General features: G+C 44.6%; 1 protein-coding gene across 13 annotated transcripts in view; it reads right to left on the bottom strand.

Moving 5' to 3' along the window:
- Nucleotides 1-250: 250 nt before the first annotated feature.
- Susd6 (sushi domain containing 6) overlaps nucleotides 251-22,317 on the bottom strand; it is a 132,718-nt gene continuing 110,651 nt past the window's right edge. For all 13 annotated transcript variants that reach the window (XM_063262461.1, XM_063262462.1, NM_001398930.1 and 10 more), the window contains 4 exon segments: nucleotides 12,779-12,976; nucleotides 10,983-11,121; nucleotides 6,439-6,866; nucleotides 251-4,037 (listed from right to left, as the gene is read on the bottom strand). In XM_063262461.1, the coding sequence (XP_063118531.1) occupies nucleotides 4,012-4,037; nucleotides 6,439-6,866; nucleotides 10,983-11,121; nucleotides 12,779-12,976 (791 nt within the window). In that variant the 3' untranslated portion in view covers nucleotides 251-4,011.

The raw sequence follows: 22,317 nt of genomic DNA, 5'->3' as shown, positions 1-22,317 counted from the left end.
AATGCCGGATGGACTGTAGGAAATTTCCACCTCTCTGTGTGGGTTCTGGGGATAGGAACTCAGGTCCTAATGCTTGCAAACACTACCAACTGAGCCGCCCCTCTCCTCTCCTTCCTTTTGTGGTGCTGGAGAGTGAACCTAGGTCCTCACACAAAAGGCCAGCATATATAGGCTTAACCCCTACACCTACTCTCTTCAATCATCTAGAGTTCTGTAAAAACTATTTTTGGAAAGGATTACATCTCACATCTGCCTTCATAAGAATTTTTATTATTATTTAGAAATGCAGTTATATACATAGAACAATTAAAATTAAATTAAACTTTGTACAAATATTAAAATACTATCTTCATACCCACTGCAATGTACAGGATACCAAAAAATATATATATAAAATAAAATAAAGCAAACCCAGATTGACATCCTGCACAGTCAATTAAGCATGTGTTGTTTTAAACCATGACGAGTACCATTCTGCAAAGGATCCCATAGTGGTGCACAGCCTCAAGAAGCCAGGCCAGTATGGATACAGCCATGCAACCCTCAACTACTTCCTCTCCCTACTCCGCATTCCCCACGGTGAGCTCTGCTACTGGGAGAGGACAGGGTAGGGTGTGTGTGTGTGTGGGGGGGGGGTGCTTTGTTCAAAACGACTAGGTTTTCAGCCGAGTATTAAGTCACATCTCAGAAAAGCTGGCCTGCTACCTTTGGCTTCCCAGGAAACCATCTACCTCACCACTCAGCCTAAACACATGCCAAGTAACATATTCTCTAAGGCCCCACAGAGGAGGCTCTGGCTGTCCTGTCAGCCACCCGCATACCTGGATTAGGCTATTTAGTAGGCATGCATGTGTCCTTTCTAGCCTCTCTGCTCTCTAAGGAGGGGGAGGGAGGGAGGATCTAGAAATGTCTGCAGCATATCCCATTTCCTATGCTAGAATGTTCCTCAGGACAGAGGAGATACTGTTATGCAGGAAGCCAAGTGATTCAAGAGCTCTGATGGGATTGGGAGGAAAAAGGCCAACTGCCATCTATCCCCACTTGGCCACTCTCAAAGCAGGAAAAGTATACCTTTGTCTGTCTTGTAGCCTGGCTTCTTTACAGAGCTGTAAAGCTCGGGGTGCAGGGAGGAGGGCAAGATGAATGGGGAAGACAGTGACTTTAGGTTCTCTTTGCAAACGGAGTGCTTGTAGAATGTACATTGAAATGCCTTATAAAACCAAACAAACCCACAAAGTCGTCTGCCCATTTCACAGTTCTTACACAGCGAAACACACAAAACACAGAACTGGGCCTACCTGTTAAACTAAGGCATGGAAGGACGGAATTTTCTATTTATTTATTTCATCATTCTGGCCCTTGAAAACTGATAGAATGTGACAGCAAGTCACCAGGATATAAAACCTGCATCGAGTCAGTTTAAGTATGAAAAAGCAAAAACATCTCCCAAACCAAAAAACCCTGTGTAAAAGTCCTTTGGTGCTGACTGCCTCTTTTGGACAAGTCTCGGGATGCCCCGGAGGTGAGCCCAGTAAAGTAGGCTGGATAGTTAGTTTTTCCCACTTGCTCTAAGCTTCTTCCTGCCCAAGAGTCTGCCATCTACCACTGACCCTGTTTCTAGTCAGGCTCCACTTCAAGGAAATTAAGTCCCCCAGTCCTTCTGTAATGGACAAAGACCAGATGCCCCAGAAACCACAGCACATGATGGTTAGTTAAGAAATTGCTTTAGAAGAAACAATGTAGGAAGAAGTCACAGATGCCAGCAACAGTAGTAGGTGGGAAACCTCAAGAAAAGACCTTCTAAAAGCCAGTGACAAGAGGATGGGGACCATGGATGGCCTTTAACCTTCAGTTGGGCAAGTCTGGGCCTGAGTCCCCAGAGCAGGCTAATGGATGCTGAGAGGCACCAGGAGGGTCTTTTACCCAAGGCCCAGCCCAGTCACCTACAAGGCTAAACAAGTCCAAAAGGAAAAGTGCAATCTGTCAGGGGTACCAGCCCAGAGTAAAGACAGAAAGGGAAGTATCTTCCATTTTGAAACTCCGAGAACAGAATTCAGATTTTAGAAGAGCAGTAAGCAAAAGGGGAAGACCCATTCAGAAGACCCCTGCTCCTTGCCCAGTTTTCCCTTGAAGAGGCTGGATACCACTGAAGCTGAAGAAGAGCCCTGGTGAGATGGCTTGGGGCCTTGGAACCCAGCCCTAGGTAAGACCATGACAGGAACAGCTAGGTATGTTTTAGTCATCTGCTAGGTGTGTTTGAGCACCTTCTCTAGCCCATTCCTCAACCAACCATACTTGCCTGAACACTGGGCACAATGGACTGGTCTCCTGGGTAAGTGTGGGAGTGGCCAGCAGGGGCAGCAGGCACTGCCCTTACCCTGAGAGGAGATGAGGGTGGCAGGAAGCCAGGCATGACAGGACTAAAGTGCATTGTGAATGGAGGCAGTGGGCAGTGGGCTAGGAGAAGTTATTCCCCTATTTTTGAGGCCACTGATGCCTGGAGCTAACCCTGCTGTGTCAGGAACTATAAATACTCTGGGCTTTTATTACTTTTACCACCCTAGAGAGGCTCATCATAGGTGCAGTCCAAGATTGGCTCTGAAGTTTCCCAGCCCCAAGGCTTGAGGAGGAGGAGGAGGAGGAGGAAGAAGAGGAGGAAGAAGAGGAGGAAGAAGAGGAGGAAGAAGAGAAGAAAAAGCACACGTTCCTTAATGCCACATCTGTGTTCTCAGGATGGTAGAAGCCTGGTGGGGCTCTGTTACCCAGACTTGTCAGCATTCAGTACAGGGCCACAGGAGGCCCCAGCAAAATGGCTGGAGCATTTCTTCTAGACCAGCACATCTCAGGTTTCTAGTAGCCAACAATGTCTATCAGCTGGCAGGGAAGATAAAGAGTGGCTTGTGGGCAATGACACGGACAGGCAGGGAGGAGGACAGAGCAGGAGCAGTGGCACAGCAGGCCACTTCCTGGGCATAGTTACTAAGGCACATGACTGTGGTGAAGAGGATCCTCAGGACCTGGCTGGAGCTGCCTGCAGCCACCAGGGACTTGGCCTATACATCTCAGCCTCTCCTCCATCACCACAAACCTAAAAATGGGCAGCTTGCCCAGACTGCCAAAAGCCCGGTGAGCTTTTGTGGGTATCTCAGCAAACCTCAGAATGCTAGGGGCTGCAAGGAAGCCAGAGCTACCTAGGACAAGGTCCAGGAAACAGCATGCGACTCCCTTATCCAGGAACAGAGACCAAGGCCAAGGCAGCCAGTGCTGGAAGCAGGAAGTGAGAACTCGCATATTAGGAAGACAATCATTATCTGACACCCTTCTTCCCTCCCACAGGTCTTCTGGGTGCTTCTTGGAAACTCTCAAAAGAGCCAGGAGCCTGCACAGAGCTGGTCAGCTGAGTGCTGGGTGGCTTTGGCATGACTTCCCAAACCTATGCTCAGTTAAGGAAGATGCCATCAGTGTCAACACACAGGGCAAGCTCAGGGACCCACATCTGGACCCAACATGAGCTACTCCTGCTTTGAGTGCCTTACTACTCTTCAGTCTGTTTCTGCAACCTCAGGTCTAGCCCCTGGGTACAGGTGGCATAGTCACTAAGGCCTGTGGACAGCAACCCACCTGCACAACAGGGAACCTGGACAGGGTGGGGGAAGGCACAAGTAAACACAGCAGTGCTCAGGCCCTCGTGACGTGGGGCTGCCACCAAGAGCTGGCTGGAAGGGACCCAGAGGCTGAGGGAAAGGGAGGGTTCAATCCAGCACATTCAGACATGTCCCTGACAGATGGGAAGGCTGGGCCAGGCAAAGAGCCAGGTCCTCCAGCTGTCCAGTGGGCAGAAGGTGAGAATCTTCCTTGAGTCTCCAGCGAGGTGGCCTGCAGGCTCTCAGGTACGTGGAGATACACAGGTGGCAGCTCAGGCATCCAGGTGGGGCAGCTGGAGAGGACATGGTACTCAAACCCACAGGAAGAGAGAGGACGGGCAGAGAGGAGAGAGGCCAGTGGCAGCCCTCATGCTTCTTTCAACAGTGGGATATCTGCAGAGACAGGGAGGGAAGTACAGCAGTGACCTAAAGGTGTCTCTCAGTGTTACCTCCAACCCCACCTCAGGGACCATCAAACAGCCCTCATTTAAAGAAATAAAACACTCCGCTGTACATGTCTAAACTAGTCAACATTTCCTGCTTTCTAATTCTGGCTTTTCTGCTTCTATTTTCCCACTGCCTGTATGATAAAATCTCACTGCTAATCCTGGCATCCAAACACCTTCTTCCCACCCGAGTCTCTGCTGCTCTAGTTACTTTCGAAAGCTCTCAAGTCCCCCCCCCCCCCACTCCCCTTCTTTAAGCCACCTGTTATCTGTGTGAACCTGGACAAATCACTCTAGACCAAACCAGTGTGTCTTAGTCTTCTCATATGTTGCCAGAGGAGAGAAGTGCTAGACTTCCTAGGATATCAGTTTTAACACAGAGGCCCTGTTTTCTGAATACCTCATTATAGTAGGAGTTCTTCAATTTTGGGGGTCAGCTCTCTCATTTCACCATGTGGGGCCTGGGAATCAAACTCAGATTATCAGGCTTGGGAGCAAGCTCCTCTCTCTGCTGAGTCAGCTTGCTGGCCTTACTTGAGAGATAGGGTCTGTTCAAACTACCCTCGACTTGCTGAAGTGTTATGACTGCAGGCCTGAGGCAGTCCTACAATTATTGGTTCCATTATTTCTCTGGTGCAGGCCCCACTGACTTTCCAACTGATACTCAATGAGGCAGAGAGAGTGCTTCCTCTTTGAGTCAAATCTGAAACCTTACCCAGCAGCAGACTTTTACATGATGTGGCTTTCGAAAAGGTCTGCTCAGGCCAGATGTAATTTCAGCAGGATACTTTTTAACTGGAGGCAGAAGCAGATCAACCTCTGGGAGTTTGAACCAGCCCTCATCTACATACTGAGTTTCAGATAGCCAAGCCTACATAGTAAGGTTCTAGCTTACTAAAGAAGGCTGTTTAACCCAGCATCATGGCAGATCCCTGCTCTCATCCACTTGTGGCTGGGGCAAGAGGACAGTAGTCTTAGAGCCAGCCTGGGCTATGCAGGGACCTGACTCTAACAACAACAACAACAACAACAACAACAACAACAACAACAACAACAACAACAACAACAACAGCAGCAGCAGCTCCCAAACCAAAAACTTGTTTGCTACACAAACAAGTAGCCAATAAGAAAGAGCAGGGAACCTCCTTGGCTCTTAAGGAAGGACAAGGGAAGCCACATGCCCTTTGCCACATCTCATAAAATACATGCCCGAGGGTTCAGAGGCCACATCCAAACTGGGTTGTTACAGCATCCTTGTCATCTCTCTCCAACAAAGAGAAGAGAAGGCAAACTACAAATAGACACATTTCAAAATGTTCAACATAGACTCTATCCAGGACACCAGGACTCATTAGGTTTCCCCTGGAGCTCTTTCAGAAAGGCATTATGAAGGCAGAAAATATTACTACCAACATGAGCTCCTAGGTTTTGTCTGAATCCTGAACCACACTGGGATTTCACCTACAAATATTCTTTAAGGTGACAGATTCAAATTATAGCTAAACTCTCCATGCTCTGGCAAAGGCAGACTGTCAGTAGGTAAACACTGCACTCTATGATCTGTGTGACACAAAAGGAACTAGTTATCTGGGAGCCAATATGGTGCTGTACAGTTAAGAATGCTGGTTTAGGGCTGGAGAGATGGCTCAGCAGTTAAGAGCACTGACTGCTCTTCCAGAGGACCTGAGTTCAATTCCCAGCAACCACATGGTGGCTCACAACCATCTGTAATGGGATCTGATGCCCTCTTCTGGTGTGTCTGAAGACAGCTACAGTGTACTCACATACATAAAATAAATAAATCTTAAAAAAAAAAATGCTGGTTTAGAGTCATAGTCATTTAGTTTTAAATCTCAGCTGTCAATTACCAGTGGATAGAGGACAAGCGAAACTAGGTCCCATATTTTCCATCTGTAAAATGCTGACAGTCATAAATATCTACCACTCTTAACTGCCCAGTTTAACCGTAATGGAGAACACAAGGAGGCCAGCAGTACACTTCTGTATAGAAGGAAGCGGCTGTCTTCTCCACAAGATAAGCAGACTATTTTCTCAGCAGCACTGCCCAAGGTCTTCTTACTGTCTGCCTTTCACGAACATAAAACTTTCTAATAGTCCTATACCTTGAACCCCATTCAGTTGGTTTAGCAGAGCTGTGAATAGTCTGCGAGCCATCAGAATAATAGCCCAAAGCTCTATCTGACGTAGACCAAGTCCTTTGTAAGCTAACACGTTATTATCCCTCACCCCCTGAAAATACACCAATTACTAGAGTGGCCCACAGGGCTTCCTCACTCCCAGCAAGGACTCTAACAGTTAGTAATTCATGTTTAGGAAAGACCACTTACCATCTGTGTACTCCTCTGATGTGAGGGATAAAAGGCTTTGTATGTCACTGTTCTCTGAATCTGCAGTGTCTTTGTGTGTCTGCCGGCTGCTCCCTGAGCCGGCCACCCAGGAAGATGTGGTTGCCTGGTGCACCATCACAGTCTCGGAGCCTTGGGAACCCCAGGCTTCACACAGCCCAGAATGGCCCGGGGCCTCATCCTCTCCACCTGCAGAGGAGCAGGCCGCCTGGCCTTGCAGCTGCTGCTCCCTCGGCATGTTCCTCCCACTAGGTGCAGACCCTTCCGACAGAACGATCTGTACTCTGGGGTCAGCCGGCGGCATGCAGTGACCAGAACTTCCATACACAGCCTCCTCATATGAGGGTAGTGCAACCTGGACCCCATCCACCATGATGGAGACTTGGTCCCCAGAAACCCCCTGTTCACGCCTGGATCAGAAAAGAAAAAGACAAGAACCTGAGTAACAAACAGAGTTGAATAAATGATGTTGTATCAACAAAACCCATCCTTTCCCAGCGCTTATTATATGCCAGCAAGTCCAAGGTACTTTAAACGCTTAAGCACACTGGATCCTCACCCGAGTCCTTCCACCCAGGGATTCAACAGGAATGCAGGGGTGGCACAGAGGAGGTAAGTAACTGCTCTTGAAATTTCAGTCAAAAAGCTGATGAGGGGTAGATTTAGGATCAATTCCAGTTTTACATATTTCTAAAGACTGTGTTCTTGGGGTTGGCTAAGAGTGCTGGCTGCGGGTTGGGGATTTAGCTCAGTGGTAGAGCGCTTGCCTAGCAAGCGCAAGGCCCTGGGTTCGGTCCCCAGCTCCGAAAAAAAGAAAAAAAAAAAAAAGAGTGCTGGCTGCTCTTCTAAAGGACTTGGGGTTTGATTCCCAGCACCCACACAGCAGTGCTCAACCAACCGTAACTCCAATTCTAAGGAATCCCTTACACCCTTCTAGCCTCAGCAGATACAGGCACATATATCATGCACAGACATACATACAAGCAAAACACCCACACACATAAGTAAAATAGAAAGGCATCCTGCTGGGCCTTGTGACACATGCTTTCAATCCCAGCACTAGGGAGGCAGATGCAGGAGGTTTAGAACAATCTGGTCTACATAAAAAGAAATCTGTCTTTTTTTTTTTTTAATGAATTTTAACACAAATGCAGGAAAGAACATGTGGCAAAGTAGACATAAAGCCCCCTGCATCATCCAGCGGTTATGTGGGTGGATGCTCCTGCTGGGGTCAGGAACTGTAGCCTAGATACTTCACACCCATCCCATAATTTGTGTTAGCCTCAGAACTTCTTTTCCCATAATGTATTCCAGAAACTTAACAATGGTATGCTACACAAACTTCCCAAACTGTTGGCAAACTTAGCCATTGTGGCTTTGTTGTTTTTATCCAGAATCAAACATTCCATGCTGGCTAATTTTATGTCAACTTAACATAGGCTAGAGTCATAGGAGAAAAGGGATTCCCACTTGAGAAAATGCCCCCATCAACTGGGTTGTTAGGAAGCATTCTTTTAATTAGTGATTGATGAGGGAAGGTCGAACCCAATGTGGGTAGGGTCATCCCTAGGCTTGTGGTCATGAGTTCCATAAGAAAGTAGGTCCTGTCTCCAGGTTCCTGCCCTGTTTGAATTTCTGTCCTGATCTCCTTCAGTGATAAACTATGGATGTTGTGGTGGTTTGAATATGCTTGGCTCAGAGAGTGGCACATAAGGAGGTGTGGCCTTGTTGGAGTAAGTATGGCCTTGCTAAAGAAGTGTGTCGCTGTAGGGGTGGGCTTTGAGACCCTCCTCCTAGATGCTTGGAAGCCAGTCTCTCCCGGTTGCCTACGAATCAAGATACAGAGCTCTCAGCTCCTTCTCCAGCACCATGTTTGCCTGGATACTGCCATGCTTCCTGCCTTGATGATAATGAACTAAACCTCTGAACCTGTGAGCCAGCCCCAGTTAAATGTTGTCCTTTGTAAGAGTTGCCTTGGTCATGGTGTCTCTTCACAGCAATGGAAACTCTAAGACAGATGCGGAAGTGTAAACTCTTTCTTCTCCAACTTGCTTTTGGTCATAGTGTTTCATCACAGCAAGTACCTCAAACTATGACACATACACTCTATGTTTAGTTGTGCTGTCCCTTTCATTTCCTTAATTTAGAATATCCACTAGTTATATTTTATACACTGACATTTTAAAAAAAATCAAAATTATTTTATGTGTATGGGTGTTCTGTGTGCCACATAAGTACAACACCCCCAGAAGCCAGAATACAGTGTCAGGTTTCTTGGAACTGGAGTTAGAGTGGCTGTAAGCCATCATGTGCATGCTAGGAATTGAACCCAGGACCTCTGGAAAAGTAGCCAGTGCTCTCAATTGCTGAGTCATCTCTCCAGCCTTGGCCTCGATAATTTTAAAGTATCCATGCCAGCTTTCTAGTAGGAGGTCCCACCACCTAGATATGTATAATTATGTTTTCTTTTAACTAAGTTTAAGCTAAATTTCATAAAGAACTCTACCTAGTGAGGATGTGTTCTTTCATCTATCTTCCGCAACTGAGAGGCGCAGTAGTCAGATGTCAGCCTATACTACCATTGGTTAACATTATTTCTTTACCTGTACTTGGCAGACACAATCTATATTGCCTGACTCAAATAACATACACAATAAAGACAATTATCGTAACTGGAGAGATGGTTCAGTGGTTAAGAGTCCTGACTGCTCTTCCAAAGGCCCTGAGTTCAATTCCCAGCAACCACATGGTGGCTCACAACTATCTGTAATGGGATCTGATGTCTTTTGGGGGTATCTAAAGACAGCTACAATGCACTCATATAAATAAAATATAAGTCTTAAAAAAAAAAAAAGAAAGACAATTAGCATTTAGCATCCCTAAAATAACCAGAGATTTTTGGATGGAAGGAAAACTTAAAAAAGGTTATTCCATTCGCCCACTCACCTGGTCTATGTTGTCCTCTAATGCTGACATGTGTACCATGGTATGGCGTGGCTCATAGTAAATACAATTTAAAATACATAGTTTGTTGTTTTCTCTGTGTAACCCTGGCCATTCTGGAACTCACTCTGTAGACAAGGTTGGCCTTAAACTCAGAGATTTCCCTGCTTCTGTCTCCTGAGTGTTGGGATTAAAAGTGTGTGCCACCACCAGCTGGCTGATATATTTTTAAAAAATAGTATTTGTACATGCATTTGGTATTCGGACAAACCCGATCAATTTTCTACTTAAGCAAACCAGAATCCACTGGTTAGCTTTAACGACTCAGTGGTTACAGAGGGAGTTACACTGCCTCACCAACATGGAAAACAGAACAGAAGAGTGCGACTTGACATGGAAATAGCGCTTTTTTTTTTTTTAAATAGTCCTTCAAAGTACCTCTTTAAAAATAATTGCTACTGGACTAGAGGGATGGCTCCGTGGTTAAGAACACCTTTTCTTCTTCCAGAGGCCCTGAGGTCAATGCCCAGCAACCACATGGTGGCTCACAACCATTTGTAATGGGATCTTCTTCTGGTGTGTAGGAATACATGCAGATAGAGCACTCACATAAAATTAATAAACACTTCTTAAAAAGATATTTGCTACTCCTCCTTCCTTCCAAAAAAAAAAAAAAAAAAAAGAAAAGAAAAAAAAAAAGAAGAAGGAGAAAAAAATCATATTTCTGTATAGAAATTCACTTCAGGGTAGTCCATATCTATAAGTTTCATATCTGAAGCATTTTACAGAATGTGACTTAGTCTGAATTTATTCTTATTCCTGAGGCAATGACTGATGTAGGGCTATGAGTAAATATAAAAGATCTGTAGTGTTCAAAGGCATGAAGTGCTCACATGGTTGAGCAAATACAGAAGGCAAGGCAGGTCAGGTAAAAGGCTCTTATCAGAGATTACTCAGGCCACTCCCCTTAGGGCCCCACCATCTGCTCCCTCCATCTCCCACCCACTTCTTCTAACTTCACAATGGCATACGGTACCATTGTGGTCCTGGATTTTCACTAGACGTCATAGCTATCTGAGAAGTTTTCTAGACAATGACAAGGCCAGGATCCCACTCCAAACCAAATAAATGAGAATATGAGGGACGCTGAGGTGCACTAAGGACTAGAAACCAGGAGCAAGAAGACATAGCTTCAAACACAAGCAGCGCACAGAGGACTGTACTTCCTACCACTGCGTCTTAGCTCCAAAGCATCTCAGGAGTGATGCCAGCACTGCTGGAACCACACCAGAGACAGTGCTGAGGCAGAAACGCCATGGCTTTGAGGTGAACAAACATGGAGCTTCAAATCCCAGCTCTGCAATCCTTCTGAGATTTTCTTTGTCTGTAACGTTCCCAATAGAATCAAAGTGAAGCATGTGCACCAAAAAGGATAGTGCCAGGCACATGTATGAGCTTAACACACAGCGGGACCTTCCTCTCCACTTCCCAAAGATACAGGCTAACAGAAGCTATAAGCTAGTAGCTTCTTATACTGGTCCCAGGCTGACATCCTGGGGATGCCTGACCAACACTGTGCTTACCTGCTGTGATGGAAAGACTTCAGCTTTGGCTGCAGCAGTACAAACAGCACCACAAGGAGAAGAATGAGTGCCACAGAGCTGGCAGTGGAAGCCACTATGGACAGCGCAGGGACCCCAAGTGATGCATGGGTTTCTTTGTCTAAGAAAACAAGTTATCATAAGCATCTGGTACCCAGAAATACAAAACATGAATTCTACAAATGATGAGTCAAATATTCCCTGCATGGTACAATACAGAAGCATCTATTTGACAGTTGGGCCTTTTCAGGAAAATCTTATAAAGTAGCCTTATGCATGTATGGTGTTTCTGGAAACACTTCCTTTTCCTGTTCCCTGAATAAAAGACCCCTCCTCATTCTAGCCTTTGAAGCCCATCTGGTACCTTAACTCACTAGATGGCATCTTTCTACCACAAGTTCCACCATGTTTTCTCCCTCTGTAGCAGGGTAATTAAGAAGTGGGCAATAACAAGCTCGTATCCTAAGCCCTTCAGTCATCACTGTAACCCCATATTGGTTCCCTGAAATGAAAATTTCTGGTTTCTTTAGAGACTTGATTGATATTTTTCTGGAAACTGTCTTAGGAAAGGGTGTTTTTGCTCAAGCAGACACATGGTGTTTTTCTGGAGGCAGCCTAGAAAAAGGGCAGATAATGTTTTGCTACAGCAGATGCTTGAAAGAACACCATGTTTGAAGGAATATAAATATAGCCCAACAGAGAGTGGACGATGCTGTGTGGTATTGGTATGCCTTGCCATTTTTTGCTGACACTGGTTTTCACTGACTACACTGGGTGGTATTGGCACACCTTACCATTCTTTATTGGTCATCATTTGTCATGACTTCATAGAGAAAAACACACCAAAAAACTTCTGCTGGTGTTCCAGCGGCTTCTTGCCGCTTCAGCGGAGTTGGGCCAATTGGACAGAGACTTGTGATTCTTCCAGACTGACCTGCTATGGCTAATTCATAAATGATGTTTATGAGTCCTGCCATTGCTAATTCATAAATGGTATTTGTGAATGGATCAAGTTGCTACTAATTTGTGTGAACCGAATATCCTAACAATGTAGATCAGATTTGCTCCAAAGAACTATTTCTAAACAGGCCCACATTTTCCTTTGCTCTATTAACCTTTCCTTTCCACTACCTCTGATGGGTGAAGGGCTAGAAGGGACATTAAAAATATAAAAAACCCTTATTAAAAATACATTAAAAAAAATCTAAGCCTACAGTTCCCATGCTCCTCTCAGGTATTACTGGATAAGTATGTTATGGTTTTGAAGCCCAACTGTGAATGAAGCACAGAGATGGTCATATGACACACACGTACCTTTAGAAACCTGCATTTTTCCTGTCATGCAACGCAAGAGAAGGCAGGAAGGAAAAAGTATTCTGTATAGCAGGACTTTAGCTTCATAACCAAACCATCATTTTTTCATTTAAGGGGAAAAAATGAAATGGAAGAGACACTGGAAATGTTAGTGTTGTGCTCACAACTCACTGTGCTAGCAGAACAAGCCTAAGGGCATCAGCACCTGATTAGGCAAACAGAATCCTGACATCAAAGGGATTTTACATAGTCAAGCAGAAGCCTCAATAGACACAGAGCCCCTCAGTGGTTCAGAGGAATGCAACATGGCATGCACCAGCAAATCCAAGGACTTCTACAAAGACATGGAATTACATAAAGGGCTTAACACAGTCTAAGGGAGCTCTTGAGAAAGCATGTGCTACTCCTCAGGAGCTAGGGAAAAGCAGGACCCAGGCAGCACCCCTTTTTACTTGCAGACTGACCTTCATTGAGATGACAGCTAACCTCCATGGCTGGCTTCCACTCGCCATTTTTGCAGGTCAGGTATTTGTAGTCACCCTTCAACATGTAGCCTTCTGCACACAGGTACTCGATGACACTGCCTGATGTCAAAGGATCTTTGCAGGGCCGGGGATGACAAATGTAGCCACCATTCTCTGGCTCTGGCGGCAGAGGGCACACTGCAAAGACAGAGGGAGATGGTACTACAATGAAGCTTTCAAAGGGGTATCTATCTTCTCTTAGTAGCATGGCCCCAAAACACGAGGGGACATAGTCCTTGGGAAAGCCTGTTAAACTAGTATGGAATTCAAGTTGTCGCTGACAGTGAGGGAAATGCACTACCAATTGGTCAGTCTGGCTGCCCACAGTATTTCTCTCCCAACCAATGGCCAGTAGACTCCAGAAATGTTCTGTACCTGCTGTAGTTTGCATCTGATTCTAACAGCATCCACTAAAAGTGAGTCAGACTTAGGGGGTAAAGTAGCAACTCATTAGGGCAAGTTTTAGGTTGTTTACGACATCAATTCCAGGAAAGACTCCCTGGATGAGTTTGGCTTCTGAGAAGATTTCAGAGAGCTTTCCTGGGAGGCTTCCAAAGCCCTGTGCATCGTCTCTTGGCTGACAGCCTTCACTTGTCTTTGTCCACAGTATACCCTACATTTCTCCTCTAGGTATGACAATCTAGTTTTAAAGTCATTGTCATCTCTTAGGATTCTGTGAGATAGTTATCATTTCTTCCCTCTAATGATGGGGATATTAAATCCCACCAAAGTGAAGCAGCTTTTAGTCAGGATTAGGGCAGGGTGATAATCAACTTAGGACCAAAGTCAGGTCCTCTGATTCTAATCCAGCTCTTCTTCCTGTGAGTCCTAATGCCCAACCCATGAGCTGGCTGGTTTGTAAGTTTATGTATACCAAGATCACTGCCTTTCACCCCTCAAACTCGTTAACTAGAGAGATGGCAGACAGGTGTGGTGGGATGGTGGTTTAGAAAGACTATCATAGGAGCTGGAAGGTCCAAGCAGCTTACAGGTGAGGGAATACTCTATTTCTACCTCAGACAGATTATAGAGCTGAACCCAAGGCAAGCAATCAAGGTGGTGTGTGTAGGTACCTAGTCCATGGTGCACTAAGGAGTCACTCAGGGTCTAGCATGGCGAAGACAGTGTGATCAGGCCCTCATTCCCTCCAACTTTCCAAATCTTTTATAAATACAAGATATAACAAAGATTTTTCCAAAGGAAATTCAGGTTTGCTGACTCCTTGCCAGCCTATCCCTAGTATCACAGAGATATCCGTGTGGGAATCAGAATGGTCATTTCCTCTTCTCACTTCCTCTAACAGGCTCAGAGTGACTGGGAATTATACAGGCGTATCTGACTATCCGGATAAGGCCCTGGCTCCCTCCCATGTGAACACTCCATGGATCACATTGTACAGCTGTGCCCTTGCAGCCTCCCAACCTCTGACCCAGATGCTATTATGCAGGTTGACATCAAGTCTGGCTGGGGGAAAGTTTCAGATGCAAAACAATCCTGCCCTTAGGCTGCACATCCCTAGGGGTAGGTAGAAAGTGTGCCATTTTCTTTTGTTTCATCATTTAAGTACATTTATAATTTTTCTTGGGCAGATGCTTGGGATTGAACCAGGGACTTGTCCATGCTGACTAGACAGGCAGTCCATCTCTGAGGCAATCCCATTCCCTTTCCCATTATTGATCCTTTGGTAGTATTGCAGATCAATTCCAGGGTCTCACACATAGTAGTACACATTCTACCACCAGCTACTGTTTCAGCTCAACAAATTTTAAAAAGTTGCCAAAGAATCTAAAAGTCTGGCAGAAACTATGAAACTAGAAGATGAATCCAAATATGAGTCCCTATCCCCTTAAAGAACACACCTCTGACATCCCTACCACCCACCTGGCTCAAAGTCCTGAGCAGGAGAAAATTGAATGAAAACATTTCTGTAGTCCCCTAAGTGGTAGCCAAGTCATTCAGACAGCTGGCAAGCAGACAGTTGCTTTACTATTTCATTTCCCATCTTCTATCCATCAGAGTAGTAACCCCCTCAGACCTTCTGACTCTTGGCTCTCTGCAGACTGTGTCTAACTGGTTCATTTCCTGGACATAATTAATATTGACCACTCTGGCCAGCTCCTGAGAGCAGGCAGAACCCACACAGAAGCAGACCATGGTGCATGGAAGAGGCTGTCAGAGAAAGGGCTAGGATTCTAGAGCCAAGACTACTCTGCTACACATTTTCTTCCCCTGTAAATCTCATAAATACATAGGATATCAGTATATATGTGGTATAGAGCTAAAAATAACATGTACAATGAAAGGCCAGATGTCTATTCTGCTCTGGCCACTCAGCTCCCTCCAGAGATACTCAACCCTTTCAAAACAAGAAAGAAGCTATAGAAAATAGGGGTATGCAGACACCAGTCTCTAACGGATTGGAGGTGAGTAGGCAGGCATATATTTAAATACTTTCAAAAGACTCAACAAAAGAGATTTCTGGCTAATAGATACAAAGAAAAGACTACACTATCAAAGACAGGAGCTACACAGGGTTAACAAACAGACATACATGGAGGCAAAACACTCAGACATAATATAAATACATAAGTAAATATCAATCTTTAAAAAAAGTGTTTGATGAAGGTGTTGACAAGATGGCCAGAGAGAAGCTCCCTGAAGACAGAGTAGGGGAGGGGAGAGAAAGAGGGTCCCAGGCCCAAGCTTCATTTCTAGAGAGGTGGTCACTGGAGTAGGTTTGAAATAGCACTGTCAATGTCCTACTGGGCTATAATTCCAGTGGGTCCTTTCCACATGTGTCTTTAGGAGGGCTATAAAGATCTCACCAAGGTAGAGCACGACACTTAAGAAGAGAGCCTACGTATGTCCTCTTCCCGTCCTCCCCTCACTCTACTCCCATCTGTCCTTTACTGGCTAACTCCAGGTAAACCAGCTCTGGATCATCGTGTGTTCTATCCACTACGATGTTCTGCCTTGCTACAGCCTCAAGTGACCGGAATGAAAAGGTGAGCCGAAACTAACTCCTTTCCTCTTTCTAAGTTGCTTTTCTTGGTTATTTTTTCACAGTAACAGAAAGCTGAATAACATAGGGCTGGTAAATGCTATTGTTAATGGTCTGCAGTCTTAGCAAAAGGAATTCTTTGAAGTACTGGAAGATAGGTTTGTGGACCCCAAAACAGAAAGATCTACTTGATGGGCACGAGACACAACCAGGTATGGTACCACACTCCTATAATTCCAGCACCAGGAGGATTCTGAGTCCAAGGACAGAGTAGCAGACTAGGCTATACAGTGAGGCATTGCCTCCCTCCCCCAAAAATAAAAAAGGAAGGAAGGAAAGCGTGTAAAAACCCAGCATTTAGGGGCTGGGGATTTAGCTCAGTGGTAGAGCGCTTGCTTAGGAAGCGCAAGGTCCTGGGTTCGGTCCCCAGCTCCGAAAAAAAGAACCAAAAAAAAAAAAAAAAAAAAAAAAAAAAAAAAACCCAACATTTAGCAGAGGACCCTTTATGGTTATTTAGAAAGGATTATTCTCTTTCTTTTTTTTTTTTTTTTTTTTTTTTTTTTGGTTCTTTTTTTCGGAGCTGGGGACCGAACCCAGGTCCTTGCGCTTCCTAGGCAAGCGCTCTACCACTGAGCTAAATCCCCAACCCCGATTATTCTCTTTCTTGATAAAGGTTCAATTTCTAATTCCACTTTGTTAACAACAGAGACAGAGAAAGAACAAGGGGATTACAGAAAGTAAACAGGTTCACAGTTTCCTAAATGCACCACCTTCCTGAGTTCCTTCTACATGAACCATTTCACACAGAACAAGGAGGCTCATTCACTTGAGTTAAGTGATTTTCCCTAAGGCTGACCTGCCCATACCTTGTTCAAAGGGAAGGTGAAAAGCATTCCAACCAAGTTGGAATTAGAGCAATAAAAATACAAAGGGAGCGAGGGAGTGGGAGAGAGAGAACACAATCATCTCAATCATCTGGTGGTGGTCAAAAGGCTTCTCTGAAGACTCTCTTTCAGAAATAGTCTTAACAGTTCATGCTTACTGCTATATGCCACACACTATTCTAAGCAGTTTACATGTGGAACTAACTCCCTTATGTTTCAGTGTGTGTGTGTGTGTGTGTGTGTGTGTGTGTTCATTTCATTCTCTTTCTCCTCTCTTTCTGCGCTCGCTCTCTCTCTCTCTCTCTCTCTCTCTCTCTCTCTCTCTCTCTCTCTCTCTCTCATAATTTCAGAACATAATACAGATGAACAAATTAAGGAAGAGAGGTTAAGATACTTGTTCAGTGCTTCCTAGAAGGTAAGGGTCTCAGAGCCTAGCTTCTCTTCCAAACCTGAACTGATCATAGGTGTCTCAATGAGCAGTCCAGCAACAAGGACAACCTGGATACCGTAAGCAAACACTGATGCCATCACTAGGTCTGTTTTAGTACACGAAGGCACTAAACTGAAATATATCTGAGGTCACTCTGAAAATCTGTCTGAAGTCAAATATGTATGTGGCTAGCCTCAACACCTTTTTGAGAGGTTCATTTTTGAAAGTCCTACAGCTATGTGGGTTTAAACTGACCTCAGAGTATAAAAGGCTGGCAGCAATCTTGTGTCTACGCAGGAAAGAACTCTTTCAATGGACCAGATTCTTGCCACAGGCTTGCCATGGGAGCCAGAAAACAGTAATCTTATTACTTAGAAGACACCAGGGCTGCTTCTGAATGGGTCTCCTGGCCTCCTGAATTACTGATCACCACTTGAGTAGTCAAAAGTCTAAAACAGGCTGCAGTGAGAGGGGATCAAGATGATTTCTCATGCTGTTTGCAGTCTTCTCTCTCCTCATATGAAACAAACCTTCCCAGCAGTCAGACAGGAAGGCCATTGTCCAGCCAGAATTTCTTTACTTAGGAGAACTTCCCACACACTGGGGGTAGGGCCAGTCTGCCATAGCTCAAGTCTTTCTCAGGGTGTGGTACTGTGCTGGGATATGAGAGCAAAGAGAGGAAGCACACAGGCCTAGGGCCCATCATCTTCCCAAGAAAGGCCTAACACAAGCCTAGTTCTGGGACATCAGCAACTGGCAGATAGGTCTAGTTGGAGACTGTCCTTGTTTTAGAACTAGCTTCCTCCCCTTCCCTTCCTCTCTTAACCAGTGGCCTCAGACAGAGGAGGAAAAGCATTTTCTTTTATTGCCCCACATGGCAACCCTGGTTACCTGGAGAGAGCCACAAACCCCCTTAGTTATTAAGAATAACGTGTTCTGGGGTTGGGGATTTAGCTCAGTGGTAGAGCGCTTGCCTAGGAAGCGCAAGGCCCTGGGTTCGGTCCCCAGCTCCAAAAAAAAAAAGAACCAAAAAAAAAAAAAAAAGAATAACGTGTTCTGGGGTTGGGGATTTAGCTCAGTGGTAGAGCGCTTGCCTAGCAACCTCGAGGCCCTGGGTTCGGTCCCCAGCTCAAAACAAAACAAAACAAAACAAAACAAACAAACAAACAAAAAAAACGTGTTCTTATCCTTGGCCAAGGATCCTGACCTTATAAAACGCACACACCCAGCTGAAACTCCTGCTTTTGCACATCAGAATTCTAAGGCTGTAGCTTCCTAACACCTCTCCAGCCACTGCCAGAGATCAGAGGGTTTGCCAGTGTGGGCTGAGAATTAGATGCCAGCTAGTTTGTTGCCTTTAAAAGTTACCCATTACACAGTCCTATGAAGATTTATTCCTCAGTTTCCTAGAACAAGGGAATACAAAGGTATCTACCTCATGCTGTTACTGTAAAGATTAATATCAATATATAGGACAAGTACCCAGTAGAGGGTCTGTTATATGCTAAGTGTTTAGTAAGCAATCGCTTTGTAATTCTTCTTTTGTATTTCCCATAACAACTTCATTCCTCTGGAGAAACTACTATCATACTGTTTTTTATTTATTTTTCCACAGGGTTGCCCTTCCTTCATTTCCCCACTCAGTGTTCACACTATAAGATAGGGGCTTTTTCTGCTCATGTTTATTCTCTAGTGCTTCATGAATCTGACATGACAGTAAATACTTAGTAGAAAATCTCTAATTCTCTAAATCAGCATCTAGCTAATCATGAAGAGACACTGTTTGCCTAGCAGGATCAGGCCAGAAGGGAATCAGAGCGTGCTCTTAAGTGTCAAATAAATGAAGCTGAGTCTGACCCAAGGGTTCACTCTGTGTCCTATCTCCTCTGAGTCTTATTCAACAACAGTATCTAGTTCTACCAGTGTGATGAGTCAACTGGTTAAAAAACATTCATGAAAGCACCCGTATCATGCTGCACATACAATAGGCGTGAAGACATTTTCCCACTTACTTTCACAGAGCGAATTAAACCCCATATTTTTGATTTTTGAATGGGGAAGGGCAAAGACTTTACAAAGAGAAAGCACTGTTTCAGAACTTCCTTGATGTTGAGAGGGATAGGCAGACATGAAGCACTATGGGAGCTCCTCCTTTGCTTGCGCTTTGCACCCTTTTCCATTTCCTTTTTTAGCTGCAGAGCTCAGGCTACACTTGGCTGACAAATGGCCTCCATATGGTCTGCTACCCTTTCACCTCTCCTTGTTTTCACAGCTAAGAAGCAGGCTGGCAGCTGGAGTGTCCTTTCTCCCTCCTACTGTTATGACTGCTAAAAGAGGGGCAGGAAGAAGGGCATTCTCCTTCATCCTGCTACTCCAGTCCAGGCCTGGCTCATTCAGTGCTAGCAGCCAGTCTCCCAGCTCAGTGAGCTACAGAGCACAGCTCATAGCTCTCCTCTATGCCCAGAGTGGAAGGGCAACAACAATATAAGGAGTCAGGATATTCTGGGTGTGCTACTATATTACTGTGCCGCTTTGGGGTGATAGAGAAGGGTGAAGAGAAGCCTGAGATATTTACTTTTTCATTAGCAATGGCTACCCAATCTATCTCTTTCAACCTAACTCCTAAGTAAGCTGTCTAATGGCATGCTGTAGCCTTCAGAATCCACCTTCACAAGGAAGCCCCAGACAGCTGCGCACTGTCCAACCTACCTCAGAGGGTAACTATGATAATAAACTGAGGGCCGCCAGGGTCTAAGCTAGAGTTAGAGGCCTGGGTATAAAGGTCAGAAGTTGTAGGTTCATTTCTCGGCCATCTGAATGTAGTCTAGGCATACCCATTTAAGAAGCACACGCTTGGGGTTGGGGATTTAGCTCAGTGGTAGAGCGCTTGCCCAGGAAGCGCAAGGCCCTGGGTTCAATCCCCAGCTCTGAAAAAAAGAACCAAAAAAAAAAAAAAAGCACACGGTTAAAAGTAAAACAAACTTAATCTCTGTTGCCCACAGGTAAAAATGAGAAAAAGAACTAATACTTACCAACAGGCACTACACTGATCTTATTAAATTCTCCCACATTACAAGGAAGGTATAATGATAATTTAGTCAGACTAAGAAATAAGGCTCTAACAGATTCAGTAATGGCTTGATATCCCATGGCTACTAAACTGTGGAATCTGGATTCAAACTCTGATTTGCCCTTAAGTGTTACATGGAATCTTCCCAATTACAGATAGCACAAGAAAAATTCCTCCCAATGCAATACATTACATGGGGATAGACACAGATATAAGCTGCTGTAACTCCTGTTTGGAGAATAAAGATCTGGGTATCTGCTTGTACATACAGGCCTCCGTCGGTTCATAGATCAGTAGGCAATATTTCCCCATCAAGGTGGAATGCTAAGAACCAAACTTGGGTCATCTGCAAGAACAGTAGGTGCTCTTAACTACTGACCCATGTCTTCAATCCACTTAGGTTTCTTTCTCTTTTCTTTTCTTTTTTTTTTCTTTTCTTTTCTTTTTTTTTCTTTTCTTTTCTTAAGGCAGGGTCTCAGGCTAGATAGATGACTCAGCAATTAAGAGCACTGCTTTTGCAGAGGTCCTGAGTTCAATTCCCAGCAACCACATGGTGGCTCACAACCATCTATAATAGGACCTGATGCCCTCCTCTGATGTGTCTGAAGACAGCTACAGTACACACACACACACACACACACACACACACACACACACACACACACACACACACAGAATGATTCTAAAAAAAAAAAAAAAAGGTTAGGGTCTCATCATGTAGTCTTGGCTGCCTGAAGACCAGTTCAAGTTCATACAAAGTCCAAAGCAAGTGCCTGATCTTTACTAAAGGTCTAGGACTTGCCTGTACTTAACCAGTCTAGCTCTGGCATGTCTTAGACCCTTGACCACCACATACAGCAACTTTACAACACCAATTTGTGAGCCTAGCCTGGTAGCATATATCTGTAATTTCAGTACTTGAGGAGATACAAATTTCAAAGCTAGCCTAAGCTACAGAGTAAGACCTTGTCTCAAAACAAAACATATACATACATACTTACACAGTACATCAAGCAATCACCTATGCCTATATGCAACTGCTCTGTGAAACCTTGAGCCTAGATGAATTATATAGTCTCAATTCAATGTTTTATTTATTAATATGTTTTTTGAGTCAGGGTTTTTCTATGTCTCCCTGGATGTCCTAGAACTCATTATGTACACAAGGCTGGCACTGAACTCACAGAGGCCTGCCTCTGCCTCCTGAGTGCTGGAATGCACCATAACACCTGGCTTATTTAGTGTTTTTGAGACAGGGTCTCACCATGTAGCTCTAGCTAGCTTGGAACTCTCTATGTAAACCAGGCTGACTTCTGTCCCCTAAGTGTTGGGAATAAAGCCATTTGTCATTATGCCCAGCTAGTTTCATTTTGTTTTTTAAATCAGGCTGAAGACCATGACCCTGTTCCCTTCTGTGGCAACTCTTAAGTCCTGGAAAGTTTTTGTTGTTGTTTTAAGATGAGGCCTTGCTACACAGTAAACTTGAGATTTCCCCCTGCCTCAACTGCCAAGTAGCTAGGATTTCAGTGCATGTGTGTGTATGTGTGTATATATGTATATACATACACAAAATATAATACATTACATTGTACCCAGCTTCTAGAGAAACTTTTGGTGTTTTGTTTTTGGACTAGCCAGTTAAACATTCTTGGTTTGGAGATATTATCTGAGGAGACATTATCCCCTACTTTCTGTATGTACAAATAGTAATATACAAATGCAACATTTAATAAACAAAAATCCTTTAATCCAGATTTAATAACCTTTACCTAGAAAACAATGAAAAATTAATAGTATTCATCTTATTGTTATTGAAAATTCTTTCATTGACTTAGAAATCACCTGTAAATACTATGCCCCAAGATGGTGCTAGATTCCCCCCCCCCCCCCCCCCCCCCCCCCCCCCGGAGCTGGGGACCGAACCCAAGGCCTTGCGCTTCCTAGGTAAGCGCTCTACCACTGAGCTAAATCCCCAGCCCAGGTGCTAGATTTTTAAGAGTAAATAAGACAGCATCTGTCCTTAAAGAGAATCTAGTCTCCCTTGCCTTACAAATAAAGACTTGCAAGTAGGTTAAAATAATGGTAGCATCAACT

Source organism: Rattus norvegicus, chromosome 6 (genome assembly GCF_036323735.1).
Source record: "Rattus norvegicus strain BN/NHsdMcwi chromosome 6, GRCr8, whole genome shotgun sequence".
In the NCBI taxonomy this organism is placed as follows: Eukaryota; Metazoa; Chordata; class Mammalia; order Rodentia; family Muridae; genus Rattus; species Rattus norvegicus.
Note: the sequence above shows the minus strand (reverse complement) of the source record. Positions and strands in the feature narration are given on the sequence as shown.